Raw genomic sequence first — 19,992 nt, forward strand, 5'->3', positions numbered from 1 at the left:
ATTGCCAGTCCTCAAAGATATGTGGAATTTGAATAAATTAAATTCAATTTCTTCAGCTTGTCATTACTAAAGATTACTTTTTAAAACATCTGCAGCTCCTTTAGACCCAGCTTATACTAGCAAGCTAATTACTTAGTATAAGCTAGAAGGAAAATATGCTTACTTATTTCCTCATTCAAGGCAAAGGGATTTTAAGTTAGTGCCATCACTTAATTATATTATTATGCAGTGCTTGCATAGTACAAATATCACAGGGTGGGTTGAAAGGTGATGAAAGGGAAGAGTATTACAATATTACAGTTTTATTATAATATTAAAGTTTGCCTAGCCAAGATTGGAAAATGTCTTTTTATTGTACAACCCTCTCCCTCACTTCAGTCTAGGTTTGTTGTTGTTTTGAGAAAATCTAGCTCTGTCACTACGCTGGAGTGCAGTGGTGTGATCTCAGCTCACTGCAGCTCTGATCTCCAGGGTTCAAGTGATTCTCGTGCCTCAGCCTCCCAAGTAGCTAGGTCTATAGGTGCACACCACCATGTCTGGCTAATTTTTGTATTTTTAGTGGAGACAGTATTTCACCATATTGGCCAGGCCGCTCTCGAATTCCTGGCCTCATGTGATTCACCTGCCTTGCCCTCCCAAAATGCTGGGATTACAGGTGTGAGCCATTGTGCCAGGCCCCATCTAGGTTTGTAGTTGTGTATGTCTGGGGATTGCCTTTTATTTTTCTTTTCTTAAAAATATTTAGAGAACTCATTCTTAAAGATTTCTTTAGAAGACTTCCCTATCCCCAGCCCTCAACAAATAAAGCAATCTGGTGTTTCTTTTGTGACCCAAAGGCCAACATGAACCTGGAAATACCGCATAAAGTGCAAAGTCATGGTACCAGGTAAAACTAGTAAGCTGAGTTTCATTTCAGTAATGGACTTTTTATAGTAGGACATAATGGAGGTAGAAAATATGTAGAAGGACTTCTGAAATACTTGAAAAATCCAAGGATTTCTATATGAAGGTAATCTGAATTATCAGGGTGGTTTTGTTTTGTTTTGTTTTATTGAGACAAAGTCTTACTCTGTTGCCCAGGCTAGAGTGCAGTGGAATGATCTCAGCTCATTGCAACCTCTGCCTCCTGGGTTCGAGTGATACTCCTGCCTCAGCCTCCCAAGTAGCTGGGATTACAGTCATCCGGCACAGTGCCTAGCTAATTTTTTTGCATTTTTAGTAGAGAGGAGGTTTCACCATGTTGGCCAGGCTGGTCTCGAACTCCTGACCTCAGGTGATCCACCCACCTCAGCTTCCCAAAGTGTTGGGATTATAGCCATGAGCCACTGTACCTGGCCAATTAGGATTATTTTGAATATGGAATGAAAAGGTCTGAGAGGGAATATATTTTCAATGTACAAAGTTATCTAAAATATGTACTATTTGGCCAGGTGTAGTGGCTCATGCCTGTATGCCAGCAATTTGGGAGGCCAGTAGGCAGATCACCTGAGGCCAGGAGTTGAAGACCAGCCTGGCCAACATGGTGAAATTCTGTCTAAATACAAAAACAGCTGGACTGGTGTCACGTGCCTGTAGTCCGAGCTACTCGGGAGGAGAATTGCTTGAACCTGGAAGGCAGAGACTGCAGTGAGCTGAGATTGTGTCACTGTACTTCAGCCTGGGTGACAGACTGAGATGACATCTCAAAAAAAAGAAAGAATGAAAACATATTTCTGGCTGGACATGGCGGTTCATGCCTGTAATCCCAACTCTTTGAGAGGCTGAGGCAGGCAGATCACGAGGTCAAGAGATTGAGACCATCCTGGCCAACAGGGTCAAACCCCATCTCTACTAAAAATACAAAAAAATTAGCCGGTAGTGGTGGTGCATGCCTGTAGTCCCAGCTACTTGGGAGGCTGAGGCAGGAGAATTGCTTGAAACTGGAAAACGGAAGTTGCAGTGAGCTGGGATCATGCCACTGTACTCCAGCCTGGCGATAGAGCGAGACTCTGTCTCAAAAAAAAAAAACAACACAGAAAACAAAAAACTTTTCTGCCTCCAGTGATGAAAGTAATTAGTAGCTGGAAATATGAAAATATTATCAATAGCAAATACTTCTGTTTTGCACCAACCTAATAATTGTAAAATTGGACAAAATATATGTGAGTTAGCTGTTTTCAGGTATTGAGCTACAGAGAGTGCAAAAATGTTCTTTGCAAGAAAGAAAACATGCAAGGTGGGTCCCATGATCTCCTTGGCTTTCTTCCTGGGGGCACCTTTCCTGCTGCACAGCAGAGAGGGAGAGCAGTCTCAGGGTAACAGCCTGACTGAGCTCAGAATGTGCAGGCTGGGAATCTGTGAGACTACCAGGCATCTGTCCCTGCTGACTGAGAGCTGATACTAATGACCATGCAGGGCTGGATGCCTAGCTCTCTAGCTCCGACAAAGAGAAAATCTCTCTGAACACTCCAGACATTGAGTTGAGACACCAGAAAGGCCATGTCTTTAGGAATCATGACCACACCTGAAAGAAAGGGCTAATTTCCTAGCTGAAATAGTCCCATGTTATCAAAGAGCAAAAGGAAGTGTGAAAAGACCAAAACGGTGCCACCTGTAATTTAATTGCCTCCCAGTTAAAAAAAAAACAAAACAGGCTGGGTGGGTGTGGTGGTGCATGCCTTTAAACCCAGCATTTTGGGAGGCCAAGGCAGGCAGATCACTTGAGGACAGGAATTTGAGACCAGCCTGGGCAACATGGTGAAACCCTGTCTCTACTAAAAATACAAAAAAAAAAAAATTAGCTAGGTGTGGTGGTGCACCCTTGTAATCCCAGCTACTCGGGAGGCTGAGGCATGAGAATTGCTTGAACCCGGGAGGCCAAGGTTGTGGTGAGCTAAGATAGCGCCACTGCACTTCAGCCTGGGCGACAGAGCAAGACTCTCTCAAAAAACAAAAACAAAAACCAAAAACTGAATCCTGAACTCTAGTTAGTGGGATTGCTTTTGCAGTCGTGTGGTTTCATGATTCTGGAACTACTGTTTGTATTTTAGGCTTGAGCAAAGATATATTGAGCATAATGGGAGCCAGGTTTCTTATTGTGGGAAAAGAGAATCACAAATATGGAAAAAGAGAGGGCAAGAATGTATTCTTAGTGTTATATTAGAACTCATGGTATTTAATACCTATATCAATTGACATACCTACATATAGACAGATAACAGCTCTCTATTTATAGCTAATTTCTTAGTTCTGCCTGTTGAGATTTCTTAGCTCTGTTCATTGACACACCAGTAGCAATGAGCAAACATTGTGCCCAAATATTGGTTTCTAAATACCATTATCCATTAAAAGAAATAAGAGCTTTTTTGGCGGGGATTCAGGGGAAGGCCTATTTCAGGGCTGGAGCAGGAGAAGTACATCTTAGAACATCTTGTAATTCTAGAAAACAAAGGAGTATTTGAAGAATGACGGAAACATATCTAAAGGACATGAAGGTCAGCTTTTCAAGGGGCTTTCATTTGCCAAATCTGGACAATTTGAGAGTCAAAATAAATGACAGTTATGGATTATAAACTTGTTGAATTAAATAATCTATACATTCACACTGATAGAAATAAGGGAATGAGTAAACAGATAAATGGAGGAAAGAGGATGGTTCTTCCTTACATTAGTAAATACATTTTAAAAATATTAATTCATTAATTAAACATTAATTAAGTAGTAAATCATAGAATGATGGGTTAGAAAATTATGAAAGGATGCTAAAATTAGTGTGTGACAGTTTGGTGAGGAAGATGATATTTATATAGTCTTATCTCTTTGTATATTAGTCTCTTCACACACTTCTATAAAGAACCTCCTAAAACTGGGTAATTTATAAAGGAGAAAGTTTAATTGACACACAGTTCCACATGGCTGGGTAGACCTCAGGAAATTTACAATCATGACCGAAGGGGAAACAAACACGTTCTTCTTCACATGGCAGCAGGAGAGAGAAGTGTAGAACAAAGGTGGGGAAGTTCCTTATAAAATCATCATATCTTGTGAGGACTCACAATCATGAGAACAGCATGCAGGAACCGCGCCCATAATCTAATCACCTCCCATGAAGTTGCTTCTCCAAAACATGGGGATTATAATTTGGATTACAATTCAAGATGAGATTTTGGGTGGGAACAGAGCCAAACCATGTCCACAAGTTACTTATTAATCCTCAGGGAAAAATACTAACTTTACATAGTAGAGGTAGGATTACAAAACCAAGCAATCAAAGTTAACATCAACACTGTTAGGACAAAGAGACATCATGTGCACCCTAATACGACGCACTGAAAATGTCGCATCATAACTTTTGTGATATTCTTGTCAAAATTACATCTTGAATCTAATAAAATTAACAAACATGCTACCAAAATAGCAGGCCTTATAAGCTTCAAGAATATCAAAGTCAATAAAGACAAAGAGCAACCTAAGAACTTTTCTGTAATTTTTCTGTATTAAGCTTACAGGAAATTATCAAAATAAAAATTTACAAAAAATAAAAGGGAAAAAGGAATGAGGCAGCTCTAGGTATTAACAAAACATTATCTCCAATATGTATCATACTAAGTAGACTGAGGAGGGAGGATAGAGAGGCAAAATGCAGAATAGCAAGTATAAGATACTACCATTTGTATAAAAAACATATGAGAATAGACGCACACATTTGTATAAGCACAAAGGATTCCCAAGAAAATAGTAATGCTGGTTGCCTCTAGGAAGGAGAACCAGGTTGCCAAGTACGAGAAGGGATTTCATTAAATACCATTTTGTAATGTTGGAATCCTGTAGTACTGGAATTCTGTATAAGGTACACATATTACCAGTTGAAAAGATAAGATAATTTGTAAGAAACAAAAAACTGGAGACAGTAACATTTCTTTTCAGAAAATAGTGTTCCTGACAGAGCCTCTAAGTATCTGCAGCTGATTTTGGTCAAATCAATGAGTGAGAAAGCTTGGGTTGACTCAAGGAACTTATTGGTACTTAAGGTGACACAAAGATAGGTGGCCATTTGTACACTGTGTGATAGATGAAGAGCAAACACATTTTCCATTTGTGTGTTCTTTGTTGTCACCTCCAGAGACAAAGCACTGCCCTAGGTAAGCATGGGCTTTGTTCTTTCTTATGCCAACAAGGATTTCTTGAAACAATGGATTATTGTTATAGAATATAAACATGTTTTTTAAATTGGGAGATTACAAGTTAATGTTTTCTCTTAATTTCCTCCCTTTTGACATTTTATCTCAAAATAGACCAGTCGAACATGAATGGTACAAGCTTTGACATTTAAAATTATGTGGTAATATTTATACAGGGTGTGGTTTAGTGGAAATGTATGAAAGCAAGTTCCAAGTTGACACAGTGCAACTCTAACATCAGTAATTAAATACATTTTATTATCACAGTATTAAGGTTTGGTAGGACAATTCTTTCCTAAGAAAGGTTAAGGAAGAGGGAAATTCAATGTTGGTTTTCATAGTTTGTTGTTGTTTCTCATTTTTTTTTTTTTTTTTTGAGACAGAGCCTTGTCCTGCACCCAGGCTGGAGTGCAGTGGCACAATCACAGCTCAATACAGCCTCTATCTCCGGGACTCAAGTGTCCTCCCACCTCAGCCTCCCCACCCCCACAGAATAGCTGAGACTACAGGTGCAGGTCACCATGCCCAGCTAATTTTTTTGTAGAGACGGGATTCTGCCACATTGCCCAGCTGGTCTCAAACCTCTAGATTGAAGTGACCCACTGCCTTGGGGGTCATATATATATTATATAATATATATTAACTCTGTCTTATTTTCTTCTCAGTCCATGCCATTCTGGCTTTGATCCCATCACTTCATGGAAGCAATTCTTGTTGCCAAACCAACATTTGGTCCTTGGGCCCAGGGCTAGCTTTGTGGGCATACCTCCTGCACAGTTGCACAGCCCCCATGCTTAGTTTAATGCTGTGCTATCATTGTCCTGAAAATCTTAATTATTTTTCTATAAGACCCTCACATTTACATTTTGCACTAGGCCCTGCAAATTATGTAGCAGGTTCTGATCAGGCCCAATTTTACTCAGCCTCATCTGACACACTTATCACCCTCTCAGAATGCTGCTTCTCTTCCTGGACACCATAATGTCCTTGTTCCCTCCTACTTCATTTGTGGTTCCTTCCTTTGCTCATCCTTATCTGAAGGTTAAGTATCCTCACCCTCTTCTTTACTGATTTCCTCAGTGATTTCATCCAGTTTATAGTCTTTAGTACTTTCTCTAAGGTACTACTAACTGAGAAAACTTTAGCAATAATAGCTACATTTGAGTATTTTTCATGTGGCAGGCATAAATTGCAAGTACTGTTTCCTTTATACGTTCAATACCTCATATTTTGCAGATGAAGTGTCCTAGGCACAGAGAGGTTGAGTAACTTGCCCAAGGGCACACAGCAGTAAGTTACAGCATGGATTGGAACATAGTGAGTCTAATTTTACAGGGTGTTCTTTTAACAACCACACTGTACAGTCAGAACCTCTCCCTGGGCTCTAGGCGGGTATATCCATCTTCCTTCCTACTTGACATTTCCACTTGTATGTCTAATTGGCATCTCAAATTTACTGTATCCAAAAAAAGAACTGTTTATTTCCACCCCATCCTGTATCACTTCAAACCTTCTTCTCTTCTGGTCTTTCCCATCTCATTAAATGGCACTAAAACCCACTTGAGTGCTGGGCCAAAATCCTAGCATCTTCTCTTTTTCTTTCCCTCACATTTAGTCATTAGCAAGCCTCAGAGACTGTACAATGTATCTTGATTTTGACTCTTTCTCCCACTTTCGAGGCCCCCAGCCTAGTCCAGATCACTGCTTTCTCCTGACTGGATGATTGCAGTAGCCTCATAATAGATCTGTCACCTGCCCCTTGATCGTCTCTGCCCAACAGCTACAGTGATGTTTTTCTCCTTTTTTCCTCAGTGTTTTATAAAAGCATTGATATGTTCCAAAATTGGATAACTGTACAACTTGTGCTTTAGAATGTGACATGCTTATTTAACCAAAACTTAGAGTGGCAAACAACATTACCAGTATCTCCAGAAGTCCCCTCTTGTGTTCCCTTCCAGCCACTATCCTGCTTCCCTGCCATCCACATAATCACTATGCTTACTTCTAACTTCATAGATTAATTTTACTTCTTCTTAAACTTCATATAAGTAAAATTTAACAGTAGATATACAACATGAATATATCACAATTGATGTATTCATTTTACTTGGATGGATAGTGGGCTTCTAGTTTTCATCTATTGTGAATAGTATTGCCACAAACATTGTACATGTCTTTTGTTAACCATACATAAGAATTTCTGTGGGTATATTCCTAGGAGTGGAATTGCTGAATCAAATAGTTTATATTCAGCTTCAATAGATATTTCAAAATGGATTTTCAAAGTGGTTATAACTGCTAATAGTATATGAGCATTCCTTTTGTTCTATATCCTCACCAAGATTTGGTGTTATTTATCTTTTTCATTGTAATCATTCTGACGATTACAGTGCATGGATATCTCATCATGGTTTTAATTTATGTTTTCCTGATGACTAATGGAATTGAGTACCTTCTCATATGTTCACTGGCTATTTGGGTATCTTCTTTTGCAAAGTGCCTGTTTAAGTCCTTTGCCTATTTTTTTTTTTTTTGGTTGGGTAATGTGCCTTTTTCTTATTGATTTGTAGCATTCTTACTATTTATTTTTTGTAGAGTTGGAGTCTCGTTATGTTGGTCTCACACTCCTGACCTCAAGTGATCCTCTCACCTTGGCTTCTCAAAGTGCTGGAATTACATGCATGAGCCACTATACCTGGCTGATTTGTAGCATTCTTTATAGATTCTGTATATGTACACTTTGTTATGTGTTGGATATATGGGTTATAAATATCTTCTTTGCCATTTGGTGGCTTACTTTGTGCTTACTTTGTTATTGGTATCTCTCAGTGAACAAAACTTAGTTTTTGTATAGACAAATTATCATTCTTCTCCTTTATGCTTATTAACTTTAATGTCTTTTAAAGCAATCTTCGCGTACCTCAAGGTCATGAAGATATTCTGTGTTCTCTTCTAAAATGTATTGTTTTACCTAACACATTTAGATCTACATTCTTTGTGGAATTAATTTTGCATGTTATAAAAAGTGTAGGAATCAAGATTGATTTACTTCCTTATGAATGTCCAGTTGACCCACCACAATTGTTTTGTTTTTTATTTCTTTTTATAATTTTATTGCCCTCCTTTGAGAATACAATTTTTTAAAATTCTTTTCTTATTGTTAAACCAGATCATGAGATTCCCCCTGCTCAAAATCTAGAGTACTTTCCCATCACAGTTTTTCTTTCTTTTTTTTTATTTTTTTCAATATCATTCCCTTTTAAAAAAATTTTTTTTATTGCACCTTAGGTTCTGGGGTGCATGTGCAGATCATGCAGGATTGTTGCATAGGTACATATGTGGCAAGGTGGTTTGCTGCCTTCATCTCCCCATCAACTATATCTGGTATTTCTCCCCTCGTTAACCTTCCCCTCCCTCCCTACTCCCCACTGTCTCTTCCCTAGTCACCCCCTACTGACCTCAGTGTGTGATGCTTCCCTCCCTGTGTCCACATGTTCTAATTGTTCAGCACCCACCTATGACTGATAACATGCTTGTGTTTGGTTTACTGTTCTTGTGTCAGTTTGCTGAGAATGATGGTTTCCAGATTGATCCACATACCTAGGAAGGACATGAACTCATTGTTTTTTATGGCTGTGTAGTATTCCATGGTGTATATGTGCCACATTTTCTTTATCCAGTCCATCAATGATGGACTGGAAAAAAAAATTTCAAACTTCATATAGAACCAAAAGAGAGCCTGCATAGCCAAAACAATCCTAAGCAAAAAGAACAAAGCTGGAGGCATCATGCTGCCTGACTTCAAACTATACTACAAGGCTGTAGTAATCAAAACAGCATGGTACTGGTACCAAAACAGAGACATAGACCAATGGAAGAGAACAGAGGCCTCGGAGGCAACACCACACATCTACAATCATCTGATCTTTGACAAACCTGACAAAAACAAGCATTAGAGAAAGAATTCCCTGTTTAATAAATGGTGCTGGGAAAACTGGCTAGCCATGTGCAGAAAGCAGAAACTGGACCCCTTCCTGACACCTACACTAAAATTAACTCCGGATGGATTAAAGAGCTAAACATAAGACCTAACACCATAAAAACCCTAAAAGAAAACCTAGGCAAAACCATTCAGGACATAGGCATAGGCAAGGACTTCATGGCTAAAACACCAAAAGCAATGGCAACAAAAGCCAAAATAGACAAATGGAATCTAATTAAACTTCAGTGCTTCTGTACAGCAAAGGAAACAATCGTTAGAGTGAACCAGCAACCAACAAAATGGGAAAAAATTTTTGCAATCTACCCATCTGACAAAGGGCTAATATCCAGAGTATACAAAGAACCAAAGAAGATTTAGAAGAAAAAAAAAAAACCCATTTAAAAGTGGGTGAAGAATATGAACAGACACTTTACAAAAGAAGACATATATAAGGCCGGCAAACATATGAAAAAATGCTCATCATCACTGGTCATTAGAGAAATGCAAATCAAAACCACATTAAGATACCATCTCACACCAGTTAGAATGGTGATCATTAAAAAATCTGGAGACCACAGATGCTGGAGAGGATGTGGAGAAACAGGAACACTTTTACACTGTTGGTGGGACTGTAAATTAGTTCAACCATTGTGGAAGACAGTGTGGAGATTCCTCAAGGACCTAGAAATAGAAATACCATTAGACTCAGCAATCCCATTACTGGGTATATACCCAAATAATTATAAATTGTTCTATATAAAGACACATGCACACATATGTTCATTGTGACACTGTTTACAATAGCAAAGATCTGGAACCAACCCAAATGTCCATCATCCATAGGCAGTTTTTCTTTTAATAATTTCAGCTTTTATTTTAGAATCAGGGGTTACATGTGCAGGGTATATGGTTACATGGGTATGTTGGGTATATTGCATGATGCTGAGATTTGGGGTATGATTGATTCCATCATCCAGGTAGTGAGCATAGTTCTCAATAGTTAGTTTTTCAAACCTTTCCTCCCTCTTCTAGTAGTCCCCTGTGGTTGTTGTTGCCATCTTTATGTCCAGTGTACCTAATGTTCAGCTCTCACTTATAAGCGAGAACATACAGTATTGGTTTTCTGTTCTGCATTAATTTGCTTAGGATAATGGCACATTGCACTTTAGAATAAGATGATACTCCTCCCACCATGACTTCTCCTCCTCCATCTGCCCCCTTTTTGGCTTCCCTCCCACCAGTCTCTTTCTCTCCCCTCTACTGTGGAAACGCTGACCTCTGTGCCATTCCTCATTCTTCCAGGTGCTCTTTCTCCATGTCTCAGCCAGGATCACTCCCCATTTCACTCACCACTCTGCTCAAACATCCTTTCCTCAGAATGGACTACCCAATTACCCCACCTAACATTGATGAGTAAATAATATATAAAAGTCCTCTGCATATGTGTATTATTAATGATGTCTTCCCTACTATGTGATTCTTTGAGGGAAAGGATTGTATCTTATTTGCTTTTGTATTTCTTGCTTCCAGCATAATACAGAGAACTCAAATAGGGTCCTGAGTTTAATATATATGATAACTCAGTATTTTCCCTGCTTTGTCTACATTAGCCTTGGATAATTTAGACTCTGTTATAAATCTTTACTAATTTGGATAAGCTTTGGTGGAATGTTAACTCTTTGTACCTTTTTAAAAAGGGGGCGCTAAGCAATATTGTAGCTGAACTTACTTTAACTGTTTTACATGGAAATAATGCATGAGCTGAGCCCACATGAACTTTATATGTTGGCAAAAGAACATAGGTTTCAGTGACTTTATATAGCTAGGTCCTATTTGTTTCCTAACAATTATACTAATTGTGTTCAAGTTTATAACATTACATTTTTTCTAAGTGTTCTACAATCCAGATTTAGTGATTCTCATTGACCTACTTCCCATTATTGGGGCTATTCTAGGGCTACATGCATATAAAAAAATTTGTTTTTTAGGCAGGAGTTAGATCAACCTTTCATTTGTTTATTTGTTCATTCTTTGTCAAGGCATTTATTTCCACATTGATTGCATTTGTTTTTCTTTTTGTAAATCCTTAAGCTAGTGTCTGACACATGAGTTTATTTTATTAATCATCAATGCCATTAAATTGTAGAGCAGAAAGAGACTTTTAAGATCATCTTATCCAGTTATAAAGTATTACCGGCTCAGTTGATAAAATTAAAATATAGTTGGTATATTAACATATTGCATCTTTAACAATCAGCTTCATGAAGCTGGTAACTGTGCTGTGTGTTAAGAGAATATCCGTATTCTTAGGAAAACCACTAAAGTATTTAGGAATAAAGGTGCCATGAGTTGTATAACTTACTCTTAAATGATTCAGGAAAAAAATTGTGTGTGTGTGTGTATGTGTGTGTTGTGTGTGTTTATTTGTGTTTATGTACCAGGAGAAACAAGTACAGAGTAAATTATAAACAAATGAAGCAAAATATTAACAAGTAGATTTGGGTAACAGGCGTATTAGTGTTGTTTGTACTATTCTTGTAACTTTTTTGTAAGTGTGAAATTATTTCCACATAAACAGTTTGAAAAATTATCTCATCCATCCCTCTCAGGAAAAACATTCAGTCCTCATGACATCATGACACAGAGGTTAAGTAGCTTTCCGTTACCCAGAGTTAGAAACAAAACTGACTCTTAGTCCCGTGTACCCTCTGTTACACTATACTGAGGCCTTCTAGTACATAAATTTACTAAGCATTAATCGAATACAGGGGGCAGTCATCCTGCTGTGTACTTACATAGGACACTGCCAAGCTTGTATATTAGTCATGTAGTTTTGAGTACCTTTAAAAAACAATTTGGGGGCCGGGTGTGGTGGCTCACGCCTGTAATCCCAGTACTTTGGAAGGCCGAGGCAGGCAGATCACAAGGTCAGGAGATTCAGACCATCCTGGCCTACATGGTGAAACCCTCGTCTCTACTAAAATACAAAAAAGTTAGCCGGGCATGGTGGTGTGTGCCTGTACCCCTAGCTACTCGGGAGGCTGAGGCAGGAAAATCACTTGAACCTGGGATGCAGAGATTGCTGTGAGCCGAGATCATGCCACTGCACTCCAGCCTGGCAACAACAGAATGAGACTCCATCTCAAAAAAAAAAAAGTAATTTGGCTATTACCTGGTCATCCTTACAACCTCCAGCTTCTCTATTACCTGGAAGCCTTGTTATTAATGCTGCTCATTGTAATGAGAGACACCTATGTTTGCATTTTAACAAACAATGGTTTTGTTCTTCTATTTCTTGATAGCTACTGCTTCTTGGGATACCTTTCTCATGCTATGGAATTTCAAGCCACATGCTAGAGCTTACAGATATGTGGGTCACAAGGATGTTGTAACCAGCGTGCAGTTTTCTCCACATGGAAACTTATTGGCATCTGCCTCACGAGACAGAACTGTGAGACTCTGGATTCCTGATAAGTAAGAGAAACAGATAAATACTTGCTATGCTTTGGATTTGGAAATGTGAAAGACAGCTGAGCCTGGCTGCTGCTCATGCACTGCTATCTGAACTACTAGTCTCAGTCACATACAAGGCATGCTGCCTTTGTTGTAAAGTCAAACAAATTCATACAGTTTTTTCCTCATATTTATGTCTTCTTGGCCTGGCGCGGTGGCTCATACCTGTAATCCCAGCACTTTAGGAGGCTGAGGCAGGCAGATAATGAGGTCAGGAGTTCGAGACCAGCCTGGCCAACATGATGAAACACCGTCTCTACTAAAAATACAAAATTAGCTTTAAGGATGTAAATTTTCAAACATATATGAAAATAGAATGAATAGCATGACTCCCCTGCCCCCATATTCCCATCAATCAGCTTCAGCAGTTGTCAGGATTCTGCCCATCTTGTTTCATCTACACCTCCCCTCACTTTTCCCCGGAGTATTTTTAGAACAAATTCCACATATCATATTATTTCCCCCCATAAATACTTCAGAGCAGAGGTTCCCAACCCCTGGGCCACCAACCAGTACCAGTCCATGGCCTGTTAGGAGCCAGGCCACACAACAGAGCTCTGCTTCCTGTCGGATCAGCGAAGGCATTCGATTCTCATAGGAGCACAAATCCTACAAATCCTATTGTGAACTGTGCATGCAGGGGATCTAGGCTGCACGCTCCATATGAGAATCTCATGCTTGATGATCTGTCACTGTCTCCCATCACCACAGATGGGACCATCTAGTTGCAGGAAAACAAGTTCAGGGCTTCCACTGATTCTACATTATAGTGAATATGTAATAATATTAGAAATAGGGCTGGGCGTGGTGGCTCATGCCTGTAATCCCAGCACTTTGGGACGCCGAGGCAGGTGGATCACCTGAGGTCAGGAGTTCGAGACCAGCCTGGCCAATGTGGTGAAACCCTGTCTCTACTAAAAATATGAAATTAGCCAGGCATGGTGTCTCACACCTATAATCCCAGCTACTCAGGAGATTGAGGCAGGAGAATTGCTTGAACCCAGGAGGCAGAGGTTGCAGTGAGCCAAGATTGTGCCATTGCCCCGCCTAGGCAGAAAAGAGTGAAACACTGTCTTAAATAATAATAATAGTAATAGAAATAAAGTACTTGATAAATGTATGTGCTTGAGTCATCCCCAAATCATCCATCCTTCCCCCCAACCCCCTGGTCCCGTGGAAAAATCGTCTTCCATGAAACTGGTTTCTGGTGCTAAAAAGGCTGGGGACCACTGCTTCAGAGGATAAGGATCTGAGCATTTTGGCTGGGCACAGTTACTCATGCCGGTAATCCCAGCACTTTGGGAGGCTTAGGCGAGCGGATCACAAGGTCAAGAGATCGCGATCATCCTGGCCAATGTGGTGAAACCCCGTCTGTACTAAAAATACAAAAATTAGCTGGGCGTGGTGGCATGCCCCTGTAGTCCCAGCTACTGGGGGGCTGAGGCAGGAGAAATTGCTTGAATCTGGGAGGTGGTGGTTGCAGTGAACCGAGATCACACCACTGCACTCCAGCCTGGTGACTGAGCAAGACTCTGTCTGGAAAAAAAAAAGAATTTGAGCATTTTCCTTGACACTGTCGTGACAGGATTTGACTTGTACGTTGTGGCTAAACAGGCCTAAGCACTCCCAAATAAAGGAAAGCTCATGGGCCTTCCCATGCCAGCCTTCCAATGCTGGTGGGTGCTTTTCTTCTGCCACCACCCAAGGGGAACTCTATGCTGAGAAATCTGAATATTATTCCAATGGTAGTGAAAACTAAGAGGAATGACATGTTATAATGGATGGCAATGTAGCAGGGAATTCTAAGGGAGAAGGAACTGGTTTGGTGTCTGAGAGGAGAAGCATGTTCCAAAACCCTTAGCTTTGGGAATTTAGGACTAGCCTTTTTGCTATCTTCAGCACAGCATAACTTCAGTCTCCCGTTACTAATTCAAGGAAATCTCAGTGAACAAACTGTATAAGGGTAGATGAGCTGAAAGCTCACTGAATCATTAATTTGTCATAGCTCATCTAAATACAGTGATTAGGCTTGTGTAGGTGTCCCTAGTTTCTCTTACTAAATCATGTCATAGTAGGGCCAGACCAATAATGGTGGATTGTGGCAACAGGAAGGCAGATGATGTGTCAGTTATCTATTGCTGTATGACTGTCCTAAAACCTTAGTAGGTTAGTTCAGAAACTGATTTGTCACAATTTTCTGGGTTGTCTGGAGAATCAAAGCAGAAGCTGCTAGACCATTTAAGGACTAGGCCCAAAACTTGCAGCGTCACTTCTGCCATGTTCTGTTGCTCAAAGTAAAGTCACAACACCAGCCCAGATTCAAAGGGAGGAGAAATAAACAGATCCCACCTCATGTGAAGCAGAGAGACATGCATGCACAGGGATGAGATGAGTATTGCCAGCCATATTTACAGATAGACACCACAGCTGGTGATCAGAAGGCTAAGAAAGAATAGGGAGAGGCAGGGGGCATAGCTTACACCTGTAATTCCAGCATTTTGGGAGCCTGAGGCAGGAGGATCAATTGAGGCCAAGAGTTCAAGACAAGCTTGGGCAATATAGTGAGATCCTGTTTCTATAAAAAATAAAAATAAAAAATAAAATTAGCTGGGCATGGTGATACACACCTGTAGTCCTAGCTCTTCAGGAGGCTGAGGAAGGAGGATCTATTGAGCACAGGAGTTTGAATCACAGCGAGTAGTGATTGCACCACTGTATTCCAGCATGTGTCACAGAAAGAGAACACATCTCAAGAAAATAAATAAGAAAAGAATAGGTAGGAACAAGTCTGAAAGCAAGTCTGGCCCAGAGTTGGTCACAGTGAACAGTCAAGAGAATTTAGCTGAAAGGGAAAGTAAATATTTAGGAGGCAGAGAGCCTGTATTAAGTCAAAATGAGGAACTAGAAACCAGTTTAGGCACCAGCACAACAAACAGAAGGCATTCCTATCTTGGTTTCTTCTGTTTCCTGTTGAGGCTGGATCTGGTGCTTGGTTTAGCCTACAGCTGAGAGGAGAGCTGTTTAGAAAGGTGGCAAAGAGAACAGCCTGCTGGAGTGTGGAGTGCCAAACTAAAAATCAGGGCAAATTTTGGTGATACTGACAGTCTGTCTCTTAGCTTCCTGGTCGTTGCAGATGCCTTATCTTTTCTTTGTTTTCTCTAGACATTATACTTGGATTCAGGCCAAACTATACTCCTGATTTCCATTCATGAAATTCACCCTTGAAAACCTCACTGAGCTAGTCTCTAGATGCTCCCTCCTAATTTTTGTTTAGTATTAATTTCAGTTATTCATGAGTAATATCGTATGTCAGATTTATGATAAAGTCACCTTTGCTCCCTACCAACCACTAGAAGAGTAAGCCAGGTTGGGTCTAAGAGCCTTTATTGACTGTTCTGAGTGGAATTCAACACGTATTGAGTTCTTTTTAATGTGCTTGACATATTGCTAGATGTGGTCTTATAGAGATGAATAAATCATCATTCCTGTTCTCCAAAAATGTACTGCTTAAGAGGAGAGAAATAGTTCTTTAAAAAGTCACTGTATAGTGTAGTAAGCAAAATTGTTGTAGCAGATAGGGAGCCATTAAGCCTGTCTGGCTTGGTCAAGGGGGCCTAGGGATGGGGGAAGGAAGTAGTCCAGCCTGAGAAAGCAATAACTGCAAAGGCAGGGGTGTGTTTGAAGTGCTGTGACTGTTCTGAGTACAAAGTTCAGTGTAGTGGCAGGATGCCTCACCAAAGCCCTTGGGCATTGTGCTTTCTTTTGGAGAAGAGCCAGTGACACATTTACACTAGGATTTACATGCTTGGCATTACACGCTTAGCAAGGAAATAAGCACAATATGTAGGTGACCAGAAGGGGACAAAAGATTAGAGCAGGACGACCAGTTAAGAGGCTTTTGCAATAACCTAGGTGAAGGATGTTGCGGATATATCTATCTTAAGGCAAGCAGAGGTGACATAGAAGAGGAGGATTCAAAAGACATTTAGGAAGTGAGGATGATATGGTTTGCTAACTTACTGGATGTGGGAGAGGAAGCGGGAGGAGTTGAGTGTGAATACCAGACTTCTGGCTTGGACACAGGTGATGTCACTCTGACCAGCCAAGGTAACAAAATACAGGACAAGGTGCAGGTGTGTGGGAGATCAGTGTGAACATTTGAACATCTGAGAAATATATTGTGGCCAGCTAAATTCTGTTGCCTGATTTTTTTCAAGCATTTATTACAATTTTCCCCATAAGATATCTGGAGTATCAATATGATTTTCTAAATGGGAAAATTGCTAAGTCCTGGATACAGTGTAAGGTGAAAATGCCTTGGGAACCTGGGAACACTGACACAAAGTAGCATTTACCACATACCACCTTGTAACTCAAACACTGTCTAGCCTGCTCCTATTTTAAGGCTCTTTACTTTTCAAATGCCTCACATTATTTTCTCCATCTTTTTTTTCATTCTCTTTTTCTCTACCCTTCAATTCTCAACACCTGAAATTTCGAGGAAATTTTAAGGAAATATTTCAAGGAAATTTCAGTGTTGATGAAGAGTACAGTGCAGCATAGCCTTTTCATACTTTTATTAGGTTTTACAAGAGTTAAACCATTTTATTTAAACTATTTTATATGTTTTGAAGTTTGTATTGTGATTAAGTATTAATTATAATTAAATCGAATGAGTTATAAATATTAAACTGTTTATTTCCAGGAGAGGAAAGTTCTCAGAATTTAAAGCTCATACAGCTCCAGTTCGAAGTGTAGACTTTTCAGCTGATGGCCAGTTTCTAGCTACAGCTTCTGAGGACAAATCCATAAAAGTATGGAGCATGTATCGCCAGTGCTTCCTGTATTCCCTGTATCGACATACACACTGGGTACGCTGTGCCAAGTAAGTGTAAATAATTTCATATTAAGATTTCCACTTTTTTTTCTGCTGTAGTTCATGTTTGCCCCCAACTTTTGAGGACATATTCATTCATTCGGAAGATATTTGTTGTGTGACTGCTATATGCTGGAACAATAGTAAACAAAATAGTCAAAATCGTTGCTCTTACATTCCAGAGAGACAGACAAACAAATAGGAAAATAGATAGGTAGGTCAAATGGCAGTAAGCACTATGGGGAAAGAGCTGGGTTGGAAGGGGACTTGTAATTTTTATTTTTATTTTTTTTATATGGTCTCACTCCTGTCACCCAGGCTGGAATGTAGTGATGCAATGACCACTCATTGCAGCCTTGACTTCCTGGGCTCAGGTGATTCTCTCACCTCAGACTCTGAGTAGCTGGGACTACAGGCATTCACTGCCATTCCTGGATAATTTTTTGTCTGTAGTAGAGACAGGGTTTCACCATGTTGCCTAGGCTGGTCTCAAACTCCTTGGCTCAAGTGATCCACCTGCCTTGGCCTCCCAAAGTGCTGGATTACAGGCATGAACCATCATACCTGGCAAGGGGCCTGTAATTTCAAATGACATTCAGGGAATGTCTCACAGAAAGGGTGACCTTTGGATAGAGATGTAAAGGAGGGAGTGAGGCTTGAAGAAATTCAGGAAAGGAATATCTTGGATAGGAGAAACAAGGGCAGAAGCCCTGAGGCAGAGCCTGGTGGCTTTGTGATGAAAAGCATGGGTGAGGATGGGTGGGGATGTAGGAGGGTCCCCAGGAAGGCCAGCCAGGTTAAGAGCAGTGCTGACTCATGCCCTGGGTGGGAGGAGATGCCAGTGTAGTACCCTCCTGTCTTTGACCTGCATTTTACTGGAATTTCTTGGACTGCTGTGTGGAGAATAGATTGTCAAAGCCAGGCAAGAAGCATGGAGACCTTGTTAGGAGGCTAAGCAGTCCAGGTCCTGGCTTGGACCAAGGTGGTGACTATAAAGATTGAGATGTGGTTGGATTCTAGATAGTGTTTGAAGTTACAACTGGTAGTACGAGCTGTCACATCAGATTTGACAGAGAAAGAGCGAAGTCAGGAAGAACTCCAGAATCTTTGGCAGCAGTCTGTTTGTAGACGAATGCTACTGTAGGTGTTGTTAGTTACCTGTTGGCCAACAACTGTGGAGTCTTTCTATTCATAGGACACTCTGCTAAAGTACTGACAGTGCAGATTGCATTTCCCGGTGCCTCATGCTTATAATCCCAGCACTTTGCGAGGCCAAGGCTGGTGGATCACTTGAGGTCAGGAGTTTGAGACCAGCCTGGCCAACATGGCAAAACCCTGCCTCCACTAAAAATACAAAAATTAGCCAGGCATGGTAGCACATACCTGTAGACCCAGTTACTTGACAGACTGAGGCAGGAGAATAACTTGAACCCAGGAGGCTGCGGTTGCAGTAAGCCTAGATCGTGCCATGGCACTCCACCTTGGGCGACCATTTCCCATTTTTTGCCTAGCATCCATTTCCCGTTTTCTGGTAGCAGTGCTCAAGCTTGCCCTGAGGAACTAGCCTATCCCCTTGGTCCCCTCTGTGTCTTGTGCAGCAGTGGCCCTATCTCCAGTTGCAGCAGCGGACATTCAGCTCAGGCTCGCCCACAGAAACATAGCATCTCCTCCTGGAGGAGTGAGTCTCATTGAAACCATGGGCTTTTCCTCTTGGATGGCAGTGTTTAGGCTTATTTAAGCTTGTCACTGCTGAGGTACACTGTGGGCAAAGGACTGACTAAAAATAATATTAATTTAGAAGAGAGCAGAGCTGTGAGAGATTAGATTTTTATCTAATCACATGATTTGGTTTCTGAATATAGCCACACCTAAAAGTATTAGAGAGAATGTGTGTATGTGTCTGTGTTGTGTGGTGTGTGTGTGTGTGTGTGTGTGTGTGTGTGAGAGAGAGAGAGAGACTTGAAAAATGAGTTCTTCTTACTCAGTCAAGACATTTTATCTCCGTCCTCCACACTGCTGCTGTAGTTTTAGCACCATTGACCTTTGTGGAGACTTTTGTGGAGAGAGAGAGTTGAAAAGTGAGATCTTCTTACTCAGTCAAGACATCTGTTTTATCTCCATTCTCAATGCTGCTGCTGTAGTTTCAGCACCTTTGACCTTTCTGGAGACTTTTGCAGGAATCTCCTAAATGGTCTCCCTGACTACAGATTCCCTCCTCCCACCCTCCACCCTGCATCTCTACTTTTGTGAAAAACAAATCTGGACATGCTGTTTCTCACCTTAAAACCCCTCAGTGACTCCTTGCCCTGGCATGTGTGCACTGTCCTCTTATCTTTCTTCTGTCACTTTCTGTCTTTCTTCTGTCACTTTCACCATTCACCTTCTTGCAGCCAGACAAGGCTCCTCAAGTGTGAATGACCCTTTATGCCTTGTGCCTTTTCACATGATGATTTCCATGCTGG

General features: G+C 40.6%; 1 protein-coding gene across 34 annotated transcripts in view; it reads left to right on the plus strand.

Moving 5' to 3' along the window:
* Positions 1-19,992, plus strand: part of POC1B (POC1 centriolar protein B) — a 133,181-nt gene that overhangs the window by 13,015 nt on the left and 100,174 nt on the right. For 30 of the 34 annotated variants that reach the window (XR_013521966.1, XR_013521967.1, XR_013521968.1 and 27 more), the window contains 2 exons: positions 12,444-12,615; positions 17,360-17,539. Coding sequence is in view for 18 of the 34 variants with exons in the window: in XM_078337037.1 (XP_078193163.1) it covers positions 12,444-12,615; positions 17,360-17,539 (352 nt within the window). In the remaining 16 variants the exon portion in view is untranslated. The remainder of the gene's footprint in view (positions 1-12,443; positions 12,616-17,359; positions 17,540-19,992) is intronic. The other 4 variants (XR_013521971.1, XR_013521972.1, XM_054238704.2 and 1 more) reach the window with 1 other exon arrangement.

The sequence above is a fragment of the Callithrix jacchus genome, chromosome 9, assembly GCF_049354715.1.
Source record: "Callithrix jacchus isolate 240 chromosome 9, calJac240_pri, whole genome shotgun sequence".
In the NCBI taxonomy this organism is placed as follows: domain Eukaryota; kingdom Metazoa; phylum Chordata; class Mammalia; order Primates; family Cebidae; genus Callithrix; species Callithrix jacchus.